This window comes from Agelaius phoeniceus, chromosome 7 (genome assembly GCF_051311805.1).
Source record: "Agelaius phoeniceus isolate bAgePho1 chromosome 7, bAgePho1.hap1, whole genome shotgun sequence".
Lineage (NCBI taxonomy): Eukaryota > Metazoa > Chordata > Aves > Passeriformes > Icteridae > Agelaius > Agelaius phoeniceus.
Window position 1 is genome coordinate 45,027,969 of NC_135271.1, and position 21,465 is coordinate 45,049,433.

The window sequence follows — 21,465 nt, forward strand, 5'->3', positions numbered from 1 at the left end:
TGTCCCCAAATATTTTTGTGCAAATCAAAAATAAGCTGATGTTCACCTCGGACACATCGAGATCGGTTCCTCTGAGTTTGCTAGAGCCAGGATTCATTAGAGCAGACACTTTTGGACTAGCTGGTTTATCCTTGATAGCCCTTTCCCTGTAAGGAAATCCACTCCCAGGAGAGTGCAGCTGTCCTGGCCTGGGAAGGGTGGTGAGAGCCTGGGCCAGGTTTCCAGGGGATGGGTGGCACAGTGGAGGGTGTCTGGCTTTTTCCAGAACATTTCCAGGAGAATCCTTTGTTACCTGTAATGCCCATTGCTAATTCTGATTTTGCATGTTTGTGCTGCAGCCTTCTGCTTATTCACAGGAAACTGACCTAATTTTCACCTTTGTTGTTGTTGTTGTTGTAGTTCCAAGGGCAGTGAATAACTTTTGTCTGAGCTCAGCTGATCTCTCATACCCCAGAATTGTCCCCATTGTGGTTGTGCCCATTCCCTCAGAGAAGAGCTTTCACTTTGGCTTTCCTTTTTTTTTTTTCTAAGCTACACCTTTCTTCAGTTTTCCCTGCCAGCCCAGCTTTCCAGCATGCCTTAATAAGTTTTAATGCAAATATGTTTATATGAATGTGTTTGTCTACCTGCCCATCCCAGCTGGTTCCTGCTCATGGCTTACATTCTATGCTGAGTGAAATTTACTCTGTCTCCACCTTGACACACCAAATTTTACCAGTCATTCTCTATAAACTGTTTCAAAGATGGAAAAGATGTAAAATTTGTAGATAAAATACTTTTCACCATCATTTACATGCCCTGTAATGCTGTAGAAGTGCTGTACCCCCTTATGTTACTACTCCGGTCATGTGAATTCACCTGTTAAATATTGGCTGCAACAGGGTTTCACCCCAAAATACATGTTAGTGTGATAAAATGTGTAAAAATTTTCAGTCTGTTTTTAGGTAAATATATTGATATTGTGGCACCTTAGTTTTCTGAGATGAACTGTGATGTGAAGATGATGGAGGAGCCATCACAGTTTGGGAGAGGGATTTAGGTATCTCACCTGGCACTGCCTCTGTATTTCACAGTGTGGGTACATTGGGCAGCCTGTGGGGCACAAAAATCGGGTCCCACTTTTTTATTTCCTCATATAAGTTGCTCTGAGAAGAGTTGTTTAATACTGGTAGCAGGTGACTGTTTGCTGTTTATTCAGTGTTTTTGTAGGTGCAGCAGATTTTTGGTTGATAAAGAATAATTTGATTTTGGGAGGTGATTCTATATAATGTGTTTGTTTGAGGTAGTTGCTGAAGACTCACACTGTAGCTGTAATAGAAAGTGTATTAAACTGCATTTTAAACATATACAATAGAAAGGTAGATAAGCATTTGAAACATTAGAGAGTTAAACATTTCCTCATTTCTTCACGATCTTTGCTCATGCTTTTGCTATGAGAGAACCAATCTTACATCTTTTAACTTAGATGTAACCCATGTCCTTACTTCCAGTGAACACTTACGTTTTTTAGAATAATTTTATGTAACAATGTGAAACAAGCTGTTGTTCTATGGGACAAGACAGGATACAAGAATCTGTTCAAAGCCCCATATGAATCTCAGGGTTTTTTGCGTTTTTATGTGGTGGAAAACATGGGAGTTTCATCAAGACTTCTCATTTATTGATAGACACATCAGTGTTGGTAGCTCTTTTTTATTTCCTTCTATTAGGAAAAATTGCATTTACTAAGTTGAGCAGAGAAAGAGATTACATCCTGTGTATGTAGTTTATACAAATGCACAGTTCTCATCACTCCCAGGAGATAATGCGGTTTGGGGTGGGGTTTTTTTAAATTTCTCTGTATTTTTACAGTTGTATGAGTACCTAGGACAGTGGGTTAATAGTTAAAATAGCCATTTTATGCATTCTTTTATGATTTTCAACAACTAGAGAAAGACATTTTTTTCATCTTGATGTTATCAGTAACTCTACCAACAGTACTTTGATACCTTTTCTTTACCTTTAGACAAAGTCCAAATTTGTATGTATTAACCATACACATTCAGTATATGGTATTTAATTTAATTTATGATTATTCTTTTGTTTGGAACCTTACATGGAAGCCTGTGAGGATGTCTTTGGTTCACACACCTAATGCTTTATGAGACGAGCAAGTAATTCAGGCTCTGTAGTCACCATGCTACGTAATGACTGAGTCATAATTTTTGAATTGACAGTTAACATATATTAAATCAGATCATCTATTTGAAAAAGTTGTATTTCATAAGCTGTAGCTGACAGTTTATTATCTTATCTGAGAGAACTCCTTTCTTCCTTCATCTTGCCTCAAAACTAATACCCATACAACTGAATTTTTGGTAGAAGTCAAGGTCACAGCTTTGGAATAAAGTTATATATGGGAATTGCCTGTCTTTATGTTGAAAAGGTGAGTAAATCAAAAGTACTGATATGGTAATCTTGCAGTGTGTTCTCTTGCATTTTATTGAAACAAAATGATACATTTTCTTGACTTTCAAAAACTGGTCTTGGTGAAACTTTCTTTAGAAAGCATCTTAATAAACCTATTTCAAAATGCCCTTAAAAAATAAATTTAAAAAAAATCAAGAATGGCAGTAAATTTTAAGATGTGTATCTATATATCTTGATGCCAGATCACACAACTTTTCTGGAAGGACAGGAGTCAGGAGTTTGAGGGTGTGATCTCCCTGGGTAGCAGAGGTGTGCCCTTGTAGTTGAGCAAGGGACTGCTCGATGCTCCCAGCCTGTCAGGCTCCAGTTCCCATTCAGATTCTTTAATCTTTTTCTGTGTTTCATCCTTTCCACTGCTGGGTTTTTCACTGAAATTTTGAACTGTGGGCAAAATTATTTTCAAAAACTGGCTCTTGTTCAATTCCTTCTTACCCCATTTTTTTTTAGTACACAGCAGTGAGATCTGCTGATGTGAGGTGAAGAGTCAGTAAAATAGAAATCAAATTTGCCTCTCTTATTCCTTTTTCGCACCAACCTTACAGGCCTGAATGAAGGCAATGGTTTACTTTTCTTCTAGTATGTTGTTGCTAAATTGTTCATTAATTTGCAGTGAAGAGCCTATATATTATATACACATACACAATCTCCATACTTCCCCATTAGTGCTGCCTTGATCAGTTGAAGTAGTGTTACAGTCAAGGGGTTTTTATGGGGCGGGGGATGGTGGGGGAAGAAAAAATATCTTAAATGGCAAGATTATATTTTTTTTCTGAAATGAATTATGCATTATTCTGAGTAGGTGAGGACCGTGGATGAAATATTGGCATTTAATAATATAATGCCAGAACCTCCTGGCATAAAGTTCAGTAGCTAGACCAATATTTAAACTGTTGAGCAACGTTATTGCTCTACTAAACCTCATCACTTCGCATGTCTCTCTGCAAGACCTACTATTGCCTCAGGCTGTAAATGGAAGATGAGATTTTATTATAAGTCTCCTGGATTAGGTACACAGGAACCACACTGGTTGACACTGGCTTTGATATATATGAGCAAAAGTTTATATAATCATTTTTGCTGCGTTTCCATTCTAAAAGTTAATTAACTGATAAGATATAACCCTGGAGCGTGGGCCTTCTGACAGGACAAGACAAAGGTTTAGAGAGAAATTGAGACAAAGGTCTGATGCAATGAGTGATGGAGGAAAGGCAAAATGCCAGTGCAGTAGCTCAGAGAATGTCTCACTTCTGTGTAGCTGTACAATCTGAATTTATTTGCCTGTGCCATGTCAAACTTGCTCATAGAAACAAATTACTATGAATTCCTGCTATGCTGTATTTATACTTTCATTATAGCAACAGCAAGAGTTGTTCTCCCAAGTACAGCACATTTGTATGGAAAGTTCCCTTTCCTCTGGGCTTCTGATGAATTAAAAAGCTGCTATTTACTGGTTCTTTGAAACACACAGTTAAAATTCCAAATATCAGTTCTCTCTTCTGAAAACGAAGTGTGATGTGAATCGTGATGAATTTTCAAAGTATTCAGCTGGTTTTGCATTGAATTTTATTTCCTAAATAACTTACTCTAAAATGGAAGAAATAATTACCTCTTTGGGAAATTTTGGAAGTCCCTCTGGTTATATTCCCTTGTTTTTAAGGGTCATGGTAGTGCTGGGCATGACTGGAGATAGAATTTGTTCCCTCTTCAGGGAAGGAAGGGTCAGATGTTCTTCTGACCCTTCCTTCGTGTCACTGAGGCAGCCTCAGGTGTGGGTGTGGTCCTCAGTGATGCCCTCCCTGGCTGGGTCCTGCCTCTCCAGAGGGGAGCACAGCCCCTGCTGCTGCTGCTGCTGTGTGTGGACAGGGCTGTGAGGGGAATTTCTGCTCTTAGAGGAGGAGGAAGCTGATGATAAATCCTTGTGGCACAGCCACTCTCAAATGAGCATGTGAGGTAAATGTGGGTCTGCTGTTGTTGCAGTGGCACAGTGTGAATAGCCACCTCCGCTTCTACAAAATTTTATTCCAATTTAATTTCCAAAGATGACCTTCCCCTGCTTTAAGTGCTCCTCAATTTGAACCTCTGATCTTGTAATGACAGTTGGCAGAAACCTTCTGCATCAAGAAAGATTCACACAGAGAGCAATTTTATGGGAGAAACTGCTCTGAGCTCCAACAAAGATGAACAAAACTTCACAGGTGAAAAGAGGGTATAAGCTGAGAGTCTAACTGGTGATTTATTATAGCCAAGATTAAAATGATTTGTACTGGAAAGACTATAATAAAAGAAAATGCAGCATAGTGCATAGTGCAGTGTCCCAGGCTGTGGTTGCCTGGAATCAAGATTACTAATCCTAATAATCTTTCAGCAGGGTGGAAACTATTTCTGGGTCTGATGCAATTTATGTTCTATTGTATTAATTTTTTTTTTTGCATTTGATTGCTTTTTTTCAGTTAAGTAAGCCATCAGTTCTATTATGTGTACCAATGGTAAAGGAATCATGATAGAGAACTTTCTGTGTTTAAACATTTCACTTGCTATGCATGAATAACCCTATTGTGATCAGTGTTTGGATTGTGTAATTTCTTTAGAAACAAATGCTTGCAAACAAATGCTTTATTCATAAAAGAACCATTAAAAAGAAAATATAATAGGATCTGTTGTTTTCCTGTTGAAATAATTGTGAGTTTTCCCATTGTTTCAGCAGTAATGCAATCTGCTTTATAGCCCCCCCAATAATAACAACTTAGTGAAAATTTAAGATGAGTAGCAGCAGTCAAATAAGAAATGTTCCTGTTTTTTCTGCCCATAAGAAAGGATGAGAAGATCATTGCATGAAAACCACAAAGTCCTGTAAGATACCTCCCTTTGCATCTTCTCTGATCTTCTGCCTTGTTTTTAAGAGATGAGGAGGTAAAAACAGATAGTCCCTTTAGATCTGTTAGCTTCAAAAGAGAAGTAAAAAGGAATGTACTGGCAGTGAGAATGGTCTGAGCAGCAAACCTGAGGGAAGATGCGTGTAATTATTTTTATTAAGAGGCAAAGCTATTGGATCTGCTTCATTCACACACGAAGAAGTTCAGTTAGCATGAGCCAGGGGAATGCCACTCCTAATACTTATGGAAATCAGGGTCTTTTCTATGCCCAGTTTAGAAATACAGCCTTCTTGGATTATTTGTCTCTCCTGGGGGATTTGGGTGTCTTTTTTTGTTTTTCTTATTTTCTTTTTTTTTTTTGGTGTGTGTTTTTTTGTTGTTGTTGTTGTTTTTGGTTTTTTTGTTTTTTGTTTTGTTTTGTTTTGTTTTGTTTTTTTGTTTTTTGGGTTTTTTTCCTGATGAAGAATGGATTCCCTAACACAGGGTTTCAAAAAAAATACTTTTCCCCTGCACAGTAGGAATGTTGGGGAAAAAGTAGGAAAAGCCATTCTGGATGGATAATTTACATATTATGTACATATGTATGGAACTCCCACACATCAGAGTGTGACTCTGCTCTTCCTGGGATTCCAATCTGCGCACTTAGTTTTCCCATTGAATAAATCTCCTGAAAACTCTCAAACATTTCATTTTTCAAGGCTGTGGGAGGGAAATTTTTCACATTCTCTTTCACATCCTCACTGCCTCTGTTACCTTTAATCTAAATACAGTGTCTTTACTGTACTTACACTGTGCTGACCCTTGAATCTCAAATCCAGTATCTTTATTTTTCTCTCATGAGGTGGACAATATTGTATGATGGCTAAAAGATACTTAATTTAGATAAGGTGAATTATTTGAATATGTGTTTTTATTAGTTCCAGTCAAAGTAATTTCAGTTGCATTATCAGTTTTAGACTGGAGATGAGTAGCCAGACTTCAGACCTCAATGCATTTAGTATTCTTACCTATTTTTTTTTACAGTAAAAAAGCGATAGTTAGAGTGGAAAGTTTTATGCAGGGCCATATATACAAAATCCACTGGTATTTCAGAGAACTTTGAGAGCAGTTTCCATGAGGTGAATGTAGATCAGGATGAGTTGAAAGGCTGTTGAAGGGCCTGTGTGTGTCCCAGTAGCTTTAGCTGAGCAAGGGGGCAAGAGCAGTGCGAGTTTGGAATACCAAAATGGGAAGAGCCAGAGCTGGGCAATGGGGAGCTGAGGAGGAAAGGTGGACTCAAGTCTTGAGGTGTTACCTTGGACCATCATATTTTAAATCTAATGTTGGGGCAGTTTTGGATATGTGGGTGTGCTAGTGTTGTTCTGGATTTAGTATCTGTGCTTCACTGCAGAGGAAGTCAGTGCTTGCTTAATCAGCTGAGTAATTTTCCAACTTGAGTTACTAGAAATACTGTAATGTTGTGTTTGTTTTCCATTTTCTCTCTCTCTCGTGTTATTTGGCATATTTGATTCTCTGTATTTACTGTCATCTCAATGCATGTATTTATAGCAGGATGGCTTAGTCTTATTTTCAAGTTGTGCAATAAATAATTCATCTTAAATATAACTTGATGATAGGCGCTACAAAGAAATTGAACTCGAGTAATTTTGGTAATTGTGGGCCACAGAAAGAGGAAAAAAATTAACATGTTTTTGTATTTTATGTTCTCTGAAAGGAGCATAATTTCTATCATTAATCATCTAATGCACTTCCATTGATTTTCTTTTTAATAGAAAATGAAAATAAAAGCAATTCAAAACCTATAATAATGTTTGGGGGAAAAGGGAAAAATTGTGAAAGATTCTTTAGACTGATTGCATAATGTAGAAGCACTCAGATTGCAGCTATTCTCTGGACAAAGTAAATTTGAAACATTAAAACTCATATTATTTTGCCTTCCTAGCCAGGCAGAGTCTGAACCACTTAGAATATGAAAACACTTGTATAAAAATAGTGCTCAGCATTAATTTATCAATTCTGTGTTCTGCATTCAGTGTGTGGGTGGGAGGAGGAATGGGCTTTACAGCAATGCACTTCTCTCCTGCTCCTCCTCAAACAGTGGGCAGTTGTGGTTCACAGATGAGGAAGAATAAAACCTCAAGTCACACAGCTTGGCAAAATTGACATGTGCAGCTCAGCCCTTTCTGCAGTTCAGATCCTGTCTTCCAAACCAAATAATTGATCACCCCATCCATGAGTATCAAATTAAAAGTGCACTCTGAGGAGTTATTTTAGATGGAACTGAGGTGAGTCCAGTTGAAGGCATTAAATGGTGCTGGAGGTGCCTCCCACCATGCTGGCCCTCAGCTGCAGCTGGAACTCCTTCTGAGGCTTCAGTGCCTACATTAACCCCATGCACATCTTACTGTGGAAAGGCTGCAGAGAGAAACCAGCCTAAAAGCAGCCACAACATGGACCTTTAGCTTGAGAAGGATGTTCACAGTTTTGCATGCTGTTTTTCCCTCCCTTCTAACTCTATCCCAAACTTCTCCCTTTTCCTATTACAATCTCTTCTCTGTGCGAATGCTCTGCACCTGACTTTTCTGCCCATTTCTTCCCTGACCCCTTTTCATGCAAATCATTTCAGTTGCTTTCCTTTATCTTTCAGTTGGTATTTACCATCTTTATTGCATCCCAAGCTCATCTCAGGCTCCCCTTGTTTGTTTATAGAGCCTGTTGGTTGGGATCTGTGTTTATTCAGTGCTCTGTTTGCATGGTGGCATTTGTCAGCCCTTTAGCACTTCTGTCAATATCATTAATAATTACAGGATGGGAAACTGGTGACCTCAGAGACAGTTTTCCTGCTGAATAACTAGTTGTCCCATCTCTTCCTCAGTTATTTATATGAGATTTGTGTCTGTGATGTCCTTGCTGGCATCATTTGTTCTTTTCCTCAGACTTACTTTTAATGGTTATCTTATGGTGTGTTCTGTAAGTCCAGACTTTGGGCACAGTTCATGGCAGGGAGTGCTGCCATCCAAAGGGGCTCCCACAGGGATGGAGTTAAGTGTGTATTTATGTTCTTACAGAATCAGGACTTTTAAACTTCAACCTGTGTCTCAGCAGAGCCTTATCTTATGCCTTCTATTCTGTCTGCTTCTGGCCTGCTAAAATTAGGGGTTGCATTAACATACCAATAATAATGTAAATGTTCCACCTGGGATTCTGAAGAAACGTGTTGTAAGTATGAAGGAGCATCAATATAGAAAATAAATGAGGTCATGATGAGTTATGGGACTATAAGTATAGTAAGCAAGTCTAGACCCTTATGGTATTTTATTCTTTAGTTTTCTAATATATTATCCCTTAACTTCTTTTTCACTTCCCAGCAGTGATATGTGTAAGCAATGATGTGTTATCTCATTACATTGAGGGATACCAGGAATAATTATGCAACAGAAATGAGGCTTTTTCTGAACAAGAGGGTAAAGAGCTATATTAAAATAATTGCTTTGACTTTACATGCTGGCTTTGATTTTTCAACAATTCTTAGAATTTGAAGACAGGGAAGATTATGACCTTATTTTGCCTACACCTCTTGGCATTAAAGCTCTTGTCTAGCCTCATAGCTCATCCTTTTGTTCCTGTACTAATTCCAGTCATTTCATTTGCCCTACTGCATAGCTTTAGTTTTAGTGTTTGGCCTGAGTGTACCTTCCTGGAATTATCAGTCATGGTTTTCAGATGTTCTAATGACATTTAATTCCAGAATTTTGAAAACACTAATTTACTTTTCTCAAATTGAAAGTGCCATAGTACAATATAATTTTACTGGTTCATAGTTGATACTCTCAGTCTTTAGCTTTTTACCCTTTGGAATCTGTTGGAATGCATTTTTAAAGGAGAATTGATTGTAACTTAGGTAAATGAACATGATTACAGAGGCTGTCTGTAATTGGATTTTTACTTAAGAGGAATTAAATTTATGTTATGTTTCCTTATTGGAGGCAGTGCTGTGCCTGTACTATTTAATTCTCAATACAGTTCCTTTTGTTAGGATCATCTCCAATGCTCTAAAGTCAGGCACGAGCACCTGAGAGCACCCGAGTCCCCTCAGTTTGATGCTGACACCCTGCTTTGGTGATGCTGTAACATCATCTAAGGATGCCTTCTGTGCCTCTGCAATCTGACAGTGTGCAAACATTTGATTTCACCATCTAAAAGTTTATAGGAGAAGTGTCTGTTATTTACTTTCAATTTAGGAGAAATGTAGTTACAGAATGTAGCTCCCATATGCTTGCGTGTGCCATATGCTGAGATGCTGGCACGCAGACACGCTCTTGTGGGTGGGAATGCACAGCCAGAGACAGAGACTGTCACACTGCATATCCCCTTAGCAGTCCTTGCTCAGTCTCCTGGCAGGGCCCTGTAGCAGCAGAAAGGGAAATTTGCTCCCCAAGCTCTACATTTAACACTTGACTTAAGCCTTGAAGCAAAGCATGCAGCTATTTTCATCGCTCATATTTATTGCTTCGTTGTGTTGGCACCTTCACAGGTGCATCCACACAGTCTGCTAAACAATTCCAGCCCTTCCCTGAAAAAAAGTTATTTTCTTTCAGCCTCTTAAACCTGGCTACCTTTCATTTTAATTCATGATCTCATGTTATCATTACAAGAGAAAGTGTTTTGGTTTTTATTTTTTTTGTGGCAGCAGTTCTTTTTATATCCGTGGAATTGCATTAAAATGTCACACCATAGTTTGGCCCCAAGTGTTTAATTTGAGTTTGGTGGGGTTGACTGGTGGTAATAAAAAAGAATAGTGGGAGTTCAAGAGGAAATCCTGCATTTTCTCTCTTGGTGGGAATGAATATTATAATTTGAAAGCCTTTATCTGGAAGAGTCCGATTATTAGATGTTTTAGTCATATGTTTGTGTCCATTTTAAATGCTTTAAAGATGGTAGAAACCACACATTATGCCTAGGAGGGATTTGTTACTCTGATTTTTTTTCCTCAGTGCATAGGACTGCAAATGGACTGCATTTGCTCTCTGGGGGTATCCTGCTTGAAAAAACAAAAGAAATGTTGACATAACAGAAATAGCTTTGCGGTATGAGTTTATTTAAAACCATTGTGACAGAACTGAGGATTAAGGGGAAATATTTTTTATGCAGCATAAACCACATATGAGCCAAACCAATCAGTAGTTTGAAACCACCAAGGATAAATAATTTTATTTTCCTGAAGGTTCACTGAAAACAAATTTCTCTCATTCTCTTTCCAGAAGTGCCTGTATATGAAAATATTTTTCTCTTAGAAGTTAAAGCAAAGCAAACTAGGAAGTTTGCAGGAAGCAGAAATGAGGGGATTGGTTTCTGATGGAACGACTGGAGTTGGGTCCATTTTCTCCTCTGCTTTCTGCCTGCCCCATCCCAATCTGTTAAAATGCCCTAATGGGCTTTTGCTTGATCATTTTGTTTATTTTAGCAGTTCATACAGCTCACCTCAGGCTAAGTTTTAAGCATGTAGCAAGAGTCACAGGAGATCCTCCTCCTCCCCTCCTTAAGGGGTTATGTCTCTTATCAGAGTACACATTAGACATTCTTTTCAGCCCCTTCTTGTCTCCATGCTTATACATATACATATCTAATTCACTATATTATTTGGTACTTTAACTTTCCTCTCTCATGTTTCCATTGTCAATAATTTCTTGAAGCTCCATAATCTCTGTCAAATATTTGCCCTGATTTCATATGTCCTTATATATATAGATCTATTTTAGCATCCAAATAGGCTCAGTGAACTTGGTGAATTATTTGAATGCTTAAAATTGTGGCTGTTTGTGCATGAGTTGGGGCAGTTAGACAATAACTGATCACAGCAGTGGGGTGTCTGGTTTAACATGGATAACTAGAACTTCTATTACTTGTCCTGACATCATTAATAGTGTCAGGAATGAGCTGTGCTTTTCTGGCAGCTCCCACTGAGCATGGCAGTGGGGTGGTTTGCTCTGGAGTCACAATTCCTGCTGCGTGGGGCTGGCAGTGGAGGGCAATGCTCGTGTCCCTTCCAGCCGCCGTCGCGGTGCTGAGGAGATGCTCTGCATCCCCATGGCCACGCCTCACGTGGTCACAGCTGTGTGGCCAAACCTGGGGTGTCCTTGCTGAAGGCAATGAGGCTATACAGACCTTGGCCACCAGAGTCTCTCACTTGTTTAACCTTCCTGAAGAGGGCAATTACACCGTGCCCCCATGTGGAGTGGTGACCTCTGTCCCGTAATGAGGAGGGGAGGGCTCCAGGCTCGCAGCTGGAGCTGGGAGCCAGGAAGGGTCACAGCATTGGAAGTGAAAGGCAAGGATCAGCAATTTAGAGGTGGTTATTAATATGCTGATTTGCTGTCACTTGAGTCTAAAGAGACGTTTAACAATTGCTTGCCTTTTGCATGCTCTTCAAAATGCTGATTTTTTTCCATAGAATCTAATTACATTTTAATAAGATGTTTTTTTATTTTCAGGTGATTGCTAACCCATTCCTTTCTCCCATACAGTGCTATAGTTAAAACCCAAAAAATCATGTGTATTCATTGCAGAGTTACACCCCAGTAAATCCTTTAACTGTAAGAAAACAGGGTTGTTTTTACCTTTCTTTTCATGCACTCTTACTCACATTAAATGCTGGCAACAAGGAAAATATATGCAGCCTCAAAAACCTGAATTATTTAGCAATTGTCATAAAATAATATCACAGGTTGTTAAAGTTAAATAATAAAATCTGTATTAAATAACTTCATCCTTAGTAGTTTTATGATACAATGTGTGGACTTGCCTAGAATCAGAGAGCCCAACATGACTAAAATCTCATGCCAAATTCAGTTCATTACTCTATCCCTGAGTTTATTACCTTAATCAAGTCATGACCTGCCTTTGCTTTGTTTAACTTACACTGGAGGATATAAATAGCCTATAATCTTGGAGGTTTTATGAGAATTAATTATTATTAATGAAATGAAAGACTCCATGATGTGCAGGCTATTTTTATTTATTATAATTACTTACTGTTAATTCACTGAATTTAGCAAGTTTTATCCTAGGTTTCCTGTGACTCAGATTCATACATTAAATACTTTTGTTCTCTATCATGGCTATACAGTACCAATATCCACCGTGAAAAATTAATTATTACTTCTAAAAAAGGACAACAGACAAAGTGGGAGAGTATAAGAGGTATCACAATATTTAGGGAGCTCGATGTGGAGGGGCCAGATCTGGTACTTACCTTGCTGAAGGAAGCATTTAGCTGTAGCATCTACTCAGTCACTCCTTTCATCTGAAATATGGAAAAAATGATGGTTTTGGAAAAAGAAGCTTTCTTTTATAGTTTTTAGGGGCTTTTTTTTTAGCACAGTTTCAATTCCATGAGTAGCAAATGCATCACAGCTTGTGAATCCTGGCCTCGACCAAATATGTTTTCTGGCACATGGCCACAGTGTTACCTATTTTCTTGCTTGATTGTACAATGTATCATTGGTTAAAGTGTCCCCACAACCTTTAAAATGACTGCTCCTTGAGAATATTGAGTTTATATAATCATTTAGATAACACACTGGTCAAACAAGAACGTGTCTTAATGGTTTTGTGAAATGGTTTTGTCACTCACTGAGTGACACACAAACAATGCCCTAAAACCAAATCACCTTTATCCTGTTAATCCAGGGGAGAGAATCTCACACAGAACACCAGAACTGACTGCCACGAGTGTAATGCAGTGTATATATATATATATATATATGAGAACATAAGATTTCTGTGCCCTTGCTTGCAGCTGTGACGTGCCTGTCGGAGCAGGGCGGCCCTGCCGCCATCGGGGACTGCGTGCGGTGGGCAGGAGCGATGCCAGCCCTGGTCCAGGAGTGCCACATTCCCTGCAAGGATGACTGCGTTTTCACCCCCTGGTCTAAATTCACAGCCTGCTCCTCTGACTGTGACACAGCCAGGAGCAGGAGGCGCTCGCTCACAGGTATAATCTTTTTCAATATTTGTCCAGTTGGGAATAATGCCCTTGCAGTGTTGGAGTGGTGGGAAGATCCAGAACATCCTTCATTGGTTTTTCATCTGGCACTGATCATTGCCAGCCTTATACACATTCCAGTACAAGAGCAGTGCAGAAAAGGTATAAAGGTTTTAGACGTAAACCAAATGAAACAGTGACCAGGTTTTGTGCAACTTTATCTGAGCTATTAATCTGGGGAGCATGCAGAAAATACACATACAGGAGTACAAATCAGTGTGATTTTCTGGAGGAAGTTTAAAACTGGAAGTTTTGTGCTCAGCAGTATGCTCCAGTTCAACAGGGCAAATTAATACCGTGAATAAAGAAAACCCAGTACCATTGGAGCAGCTTTGTTTGATCTTTTACATCTGTTTGTTAAGCTCACCAGTTCAAACCATTTGATGGATCAGTCTTCCATACTTGCTGTCGAGGTTTGTTATTATGTTATTTGAATGCTGACCAAACTGAAAAGCTTTAAAACTCCTTAATATGAATAGTTTGGAACTGCATATTTTGCTGGGAGTTGTCTTCCCCCACATGCATAGTTAAGTAAAAAAGAATTATACTGTGCTTACATGGTTTACAAGAAATTTGCTGTTATTGTTCTTCTGAACGCTCACATCTTTTCACGTGTTGTGTTTGAGAGCTAATATGTACCTGGCTTGAGTTGCTCCTTTAATAGGGGTGAAACTTCAAAGATATTGACTGTGGAGTAGAGTGCTAATATTGCTGTAAGAATATCTGCTGAGATAAAAGCTGGGACCTGAAGGGCAGCAAAATGTGGTGGCCACCACTGCTTCTTCCTCCTAGACTCACTTGTCCTTGGCTGCCTGGCTGTCTGACTCCATTTGTTACTGCTGGAATGTTCTGTGTGTTTTACTAACTAACAATTACAGCACACATTTATACTGGTTTCAAGCTGCCATTTGTCAGTGTGGCTCATTAAAGGATAAAGATTTCTTTTTCACATAAAACCCCAATATTATACAATGCTCTGTAGTTTCTGGCAAAGAGCATATTCTAAAGTGTTCTCTATACCAGTGCCTGTATGTTTATAGGAGAAATGCTTGATCCCTAGCAAAATAATAGGTGCCTGATATTACAAAAAATATGTAAAAAATAGTGAATAATTACTTACAGGTAGTTTGAAATCTGATTTTTCTTTATGAGCATTGTGGAAGTTACAAAACAGTTCAGCCCTACCTATCCCCTTTCTTACTCTGCTCTACATCAGATGGAGATCTGTTCAAGTAAGTGGACCTAAAAAGATTTGTAGTGCCCGAGTTCTGTTGGTTTGTCTCCTCACCTGCACTGCATTTGTAACCAACCACCACCAGTCTCTCCCATCCGACCTTGCTGGGTTCTGTTTTTCCTGCCAGGATGGAGCTTGTGGTCTCAGCCTGTGGCCAGTGAAGGTGTCCTGAAAAGCAAGCAGTGAACATGCAGTGAGTGTCCCAGGTGGGGACGTGACAATGCCCCAGAGAGCAGCAAGGGACACCCAAATCAGACACTGGCTTTGGGTTGGCCCCCTCTCAAAAGGGGAACTCAGTGAGACCAGCACCAACTTGTACTTGCATAAATGCTTCTTGAAAAATAGAGGTAGACAGAAGTCTTGAAAAAAATCTCATGTGCAGGAACTCAAAGATTAAGGAAAATGCTATTTTCAAAAGTATTTTGTGATGTTAAGAGACCTTTATCCATTTGCATTTCACCTCTCTGTAAGTGTGCATGAATTGTACCTCTTGTTCATCAACTGCGTGTGTCTGTTCTCAAGTGAATGCTTTGGCTTCATTATAAGAGTTCATTGATAATGTCATTTAGTGGAAATCTTCTAATTGTTTGCTAAGTATTTGCTTGCCCTCCACTCACTTTTTAATAGTATAATTCATTTTACTTTGTAATTCGTCATTGACTCTACATATGAAATTAGTCATTACTTTAAGTGAAAGACTTATTACAGAACATTTCAAAATTCAAAGTCATAATAATGGGAACACCATTTTTAGGTGAGTCTTCAGTTAATTAATACAGTCAGTTAATTCTCTGCATTATGGATACAAAACACTTTCTGTATTTTTAATGTTTCCTATAATTTTTATTTACAGTATGTATTACCTGATAATATTTAATATATATAATGTTTGTTAGTATTCAGAAATGTAATTAAAAAAGAAAATTCTATTTAATTTTGGGTTTTATGTACTCAAAAAATTTTGGAGAGGGTATTTTTAGCAGTGATCTTTAAAGCAGTCTGTAAAGATGATAAAAATACACTACCACTAATTCTAAAAATATTTCTATGTGAAGAGTATGGGATCAATGTCACTTTTCCCCTTAAAATAGGGTTTTCATAGCAGCTTCATTTAGGGGGAAGATTCCAAGAAAACAGATGGCAGGGCAAGTTGTTAAAAAAACCAGTCACATTAGTATGAGATTATTGACATCCTTACCTCAGTGTGTTGTGCTTTGTGTCATGGTGGCAAAACATGGGCAAATCCCAAATTCCCATGTTTACTAACACAATGCAGAGCACACAACTGAACATACAGAGTTTGTGGCTTCTCAAACAGAAAAGGCTGGAAATGCCATTAGAGAGCTCTCAATCTAGTTAAAGTCTCTTAAAAGACTTTCCTTGAAGTATGGGGAGCTGTACCTGCATTTCCTCATAAATATATACTTAAAAATGTAAACATAGATTTATCTATCAAACTATAAAGATGCTGATTGATTTTATTTTTTTTTTTGCATCATTTTGTGCTGGCAAATTCTACATTTCCCAGAACTCTGAAAATACCATTTTGAAAGAGCTGGGGCTTGAAGGATGGTGATATTAAGGGTCTACAGTCAGGGGCCTTTCCTTGGCAGGTACATATGTGTATGGAAACAGGCTTTGATGAGACCCAGCTTGTCTGTGGTGAAATGGCTCATGGTTCCACACTGGAAAGGGGGTTGTTGAGTTATACAAGTTATCTTTTGGTTTTAGTATCTTATTTGTGTGCAATGAAGAGAAAGCATTTCTTCTGGGATCAAAGCTTTAAAAATCTTCTGCAAAAGTGTTTTTAGTGCATCCAAGATTCCCAAGGAATATTTTGAGGATGGCATACAGATACAGTTTGTTGCTGATGCCAAATGCAAAGACATAACTGAGCTCAGCCAGCATCAAGATTGTTCCACGGCACGCTGGCTGACCTGTGCCAAGAAAAGCATTGATTTTTATCTTTGGAGGCTGTGCACAGACATTTGTTCCCTTGAGCAGTTGTAGGGATGCAGAGAGCTTGAACTCTCTGTTTTGCATTATTTCTTCTTGTACTGGGGACCGACCCCTTCTCATGCCTTGAAGTCCTGCAGCACGAGGGCATGGAGAGTGCAATTGCAGAGAGCTGTACTGTGGGTTTATTTGGATGCTGCTGCTGCTTTCTAAAACTACTGAAAGAGCTTTCTTTTAAAACCTGTTGAAGGAACAGAGCAAAGGAAAACATAAAAGCGAGCACAACCATTGAAATACTTTCCAGCACTAATAATTTACTGAGGATTATCTTCTTCTGTTTTCTTCAAAGCATGGTTTGTGTGCACAGCTCATCTTTAACTAATTTGTAAAGAAATCTCATAGAAGTTGTAGCTAATTTAGGGTCCTCTGGAAGTTCTCCTGGCAACCATTGATTGCGAACAAATAGAGACAAAACAATCAATTTATTTCCATCAGATAATTAGGGGAAAATGATATTATATGAAATTACAAAGCGGTTTCTGGGCAGACCATTTCTAGAGTAAGACTTTGTATTTTACTCCTTGATCTACCCATCAGAACAGTATTTCCAAGTTCTCTGGTTGCCCCTGGAGATAAGTACGTTGTCCTTGCACGCCAGAGCACTGGCAGCAGCTAATAGATGCTTCAGAATCATCCCTGAATATTAACATTCAGATTGTCTTGGTTCTAATGTGTTGAATTCATGCAAGTATAAATAATATGACGCGTTGTTATCAAGAGCAGCAGAAGTTGAGCTAACGCGCCGATTTCTGTGGTCGGAACAGGGCGAAGCAGAAAGCGAGACAAATGCCAGAACACGGAACTTTATCCTCAAGTTGAGACGGAGCCGTGCCCCTGCGAGGCGTTCACCTCCCAGCCCCATGGGAATTGGTCTGACTGCATTATCAGAGGGGGTGCAGCCGAGCTGCAGCTGGGAATGCCGGCCCAGGGAGCGGCCAGGGAGTGTGGCCAGGGCGTGCGGCTGCGAGCCATCGCCTGCTACGACAGGAGCGGCAGACTGGTGGAGCCATCTCGCTGCAGCACTTCGGGTAAGGAGTGTAGAGCAGCCCTCAACACGTGTGAATAGCACTCTGTGGCTCATGGTGGAGCTTATCCCACAACACCTGTGAATAGCACTCTGTGGCTCATGGTGGAGCTTATCCCCCAACACCTGTGAATAGCACTCTGTGGCTCATGGTGGAGCTTATCCCCCCAACACCTGTGAATAGCACTCTGTGGCTCATGGTGGAGCTTATGCGAGGTGTGTGCTTGCTGGAATAGCTCTCACAGGTTTGTCCTGGGTGTGGAACACAGTTCCTTGAATATCTTCTTATTGCTCTTTAATAATGAAGTTTTCCTCAGGGTAAGGGTCTGCTGGCATTTCTGCTATGGAAATGAAGCACAAGAAGGCTAAAGTTGGCTACAGTGCTAGAATACCAGAGACATTTCCCTAAAAATCCCGTAAAAGTAAAAGCTTCAGAGGAGGTGTATTTATTTCAGTCAGCATTTGGTTGAAGATATCTCCTACTTCTGCTTTTACTTGTTTAGAATTTTTTATTCCCTTTCACTAAGTTTGGAGGTTTGCATGGTTGTTTTCAATGAAGGAATTTGCAATTTTCTAGAGACAATTATATTTAATTACAAAATGCCCGTGATGTCGCCTGCTGTCCCTCATGCCAGGCACACATGGCTTCAGCACCCTCCTCCTACAATTATCTGCCCGTGTTAAGCTCAGATTCACAGAGTGTATTTTCATAAATTCTTAGAGTATATTTTCATGTCCCTGCTTCCTGGGACACTTACATTTCTTGTATAATCTAGTAACCTATATCAGAAAGAGGGCAGAATTAAAATCAGGGAGAGCAGGGTGTGTCATTGCATTTGGGTGTTTTTCCCAATTTCTATGATATGCAGTTCATTGAATGGTTTAAGTTGGAAATGACCTTAAATATCATCTCATTTCAGCTCCCTTCCACTATCCCATGTTGCTCCAAGCCCTGTCCAACCTGGCCTTGAGCACTTCCAGGGACGGGGCAGCCACAGCTTCTCTGGAATCCTGTGCTAGAATTTCACCACAGTTAAGAATTTCTTCCTGGTATCAAATCTAACCCTGATACCTGTGCATTTGAAGCCATTCTCCCTTGTCCTATCACTTATCACATACATAAGCCTTTATTTTAGGAGCAAAATCTCAAGCTGGGCTGCCCCCAAACCACTGCTGCTCTCTGACTTAGAGCCAAAAGCCTTGGGTCAGCTTGGAGCAGGATGTAGCAGTTTGGAATTCTGCTGATGAGCTGTATGATTGGAAGGGGAGAAATGATGTCTCAGGAGGAGATTAAGTGATACAGTGAGCACCACAAGTGCTCCTGAGGGTATGAGGGAGCAGAGAAATCAGCTCTCTGGAGGGTCTTCATGATGGGGATCAGCAGCCTGAGCCACGTGTAATAAAAGGGAAAAAACCCTCCACCTTAATGAAGTGATTCAGTCCTGGAGTGAATTCCTCTTGCAGCTGTTGATGGCTGTTCCAGCTGGCTGCACAGGTTCATAAAGCAGCTTTCCATGGTTTGTGTTTCAACAATGTGCTTTTGTACCAACTGATTGTGCCTCTGTGGCCCATGAAGGAGGAGTAGTATACCTTTCCCCCACATTACCTTTTCTCCTGCAAAAAGGGAGCTGCTGGGTTTTGAAGGTGGGTTTGCCTGTGGCATGACTTGCTCTTTTGAAAAACTCAGGGTTTTTATCACTGTTAAAAAGGGGAGGTTGTCTATGCGTGGGGTTTTTCTAAATAACCTTGAAGCCTGTTTTCTGTCAGTGGTATTTATGTGGCATTTTTAATGATCTGGCTTCTCTTAGGGAGGTAGTAGGGAGTGGTAACTCCAGGGGAATATTGTTCACTTTGTTGTCTTCAGGTTTTTATGTGAGCAAAAATGATTGTGGCACTGCCCTGGCACAGGGCCCACGTCAGAGGCAGAGGGGTGGTCAGTGACTTTGGGCATAGACTGATTAAAAATGGGCAGAAGCTCCACAGGCTCCACTTCTATCACCTGGGACCTGCCTTCCAAGGTTACCCGAAGACAAGTCTGATATTTATGGTCTCTAGAGCTGGGAATTTTCAAAATCCACTTCTGAACACCTTATTGAATTAGTGATAGAAACAAATCATTATCCAATTAATAATTAGCAGAATGCTTTTCAACCATAATGGAGAAGAGCAATTTACAGAAGCATGAAGAATTGCTAAGCCCTGAGAAATTATTCATGTCAGTGTTTTTTTTTAAGCAGCTCAGTTTGTCTTGCTCACCATTAGTATCTGGTGACCTTTTAACATTTGCTGGCTGGCCATGATTATGGCTAATTAATTCATTGTCTTATATATTGAATGGCAATCACTGTGGTATCTGGGCATTGTTCTTGCTTTATAAGGTGGGGATAAGCAGGTTCCTCTTTTACTCCTTTCAGGCTTCTCTTTGTTTCCTACTTTTTTCCTTCTGCAGTGCTTTTCCTTCCTTTCCCTTGAACCAGAACAGAAGTGAGAAGTTTTAAGACTTAGACCTCAGTTCTTTGATACGTCCTTTTGAAGAACTGCAGAATGTAGAAAGAGAGATGTAGGGATGTAAATTGGCCCTCAAGAGTAGGAGCAAATTTGTCCCAGGTTTGATAATGTCCTGAGTACATGGTGTAGGACAATAAAAATGGTGTAGAACAGAATAGCTTGTAGCTTTTTTGGAGAGCAAACTCTGGGCTCGTGCCTTCTTGCTGCAGTGATTTTCATTTTCCGTGACTGAAACCTTGTGAACTTAGACTTGAGTAAGGTTTATTTCACTTGGTCAATGTGACCTATTATGTGAGAGTATCAAAGTTGTCAAGTGAATATACAGTTCACTTGAGTTTGGTGTAGAAATAAACTGCTCAGAAGGGTTCTGGTTCTGGGGCCCTGCTCTGATGCTGACTTTTTGGAGTGATTCTGCATTTGCAGCTTGGAGGGCGAGGGGGGAACCTAAACAAAAACCTAGTTCAGTTTGTTCATCTGTGTTTCCTACAAGTTTAGACTCCAACTGTCCTAAGCCTATTATCTGCAAATATATTAACCCTTGAAGCATAGCTTCCCAACTGGAAATGGACATTTTCTCCCCATTGGTGTAGTTACTGCAAGCAGAGTATCCCAAGGTCTAGAAAGAGTCAAGACAGAAGCATTCCAGCTGTTCCTTTTTGGAAATGCTCTATCTACCTGCCTGGGGTCTACAGTTTGTTCTGTCAGGACCTGAAGCCCAGGCTGGAGGGAGGGATCTCTGCCCTGACCCACCAGAGCTGAGCAAGCCTGGTGTCAACAGTTTGGGTCAGCTGTAGTGGGCACACTGATCACCACTGACTGATTTACCCATCCTCACTGCTATTTAATTGTGTGTTAGCTCATGGTCATTAGATATGACAAGCTTAAAAATACTAATCACAGTCTTTTCTGGATTTTATTCCTTTCTATACCAAATCTTTTCTCCAGGAAAAAAAAGTACACTTTTTTTTTTTTTTTCATAGCTGGCTTTTCTGATAAACTGCTTTATTTTGGTGGTGTCACCTTTTTCCTTGATCACCCATTCAATAAGCTTGAGAAATGAGTGATCTGCATTTTCCAGTTGAGCTAGTGATTTTTTCCCAGGTTTAGTTCACCCTTGTTTTTCTTCCTTTAATTTGGAAATGCACCTATGAAATCATGGACAGAGGTAACTACCTCTAAATGCATTACAAAATTATAATTGGTAGTTTGCCTCCATTTTCCTTCCCATCAGAAGACTTCTTACATTGAGTTGAGCTCGCTGCTAGTCCAGAGAGTCTTCATTTTCTTACTGTGTCTG

The 21,465-nt window shown here is 39.7% G+C and overlaps 1 protein-coding gene across 4 annotated transcripts in view; it reads left to right on the forward strand.

Moving 5' to 3' along the window:
* THSD7B (thrombospondin type 1 domain containing 7B) overlaps window positions 1–21,465 on the forward strand; it is a 300,207-nt gene that overhangs the window by 190,965 nt on the left and 87,777 nt on the right. For all 4 annotated transcript variants that reach the window (XM_077181738.1, XM_054636437.2, XM_077181740.1 and 1 more), the window contains exons 14-15: window positions 13,141–13,335; window positions 17,401–17,664. In XM_077181738.1, the coding sequence (XP_077037853.1) occupies window positions 13,141–13,335; window positions 17,401–17,664 (459 nt within the window). The remainder of the gene's footprint in view (window positions 1–13,140; window positions 13,336–17,400; window positions 17,665–21,465) is intronic.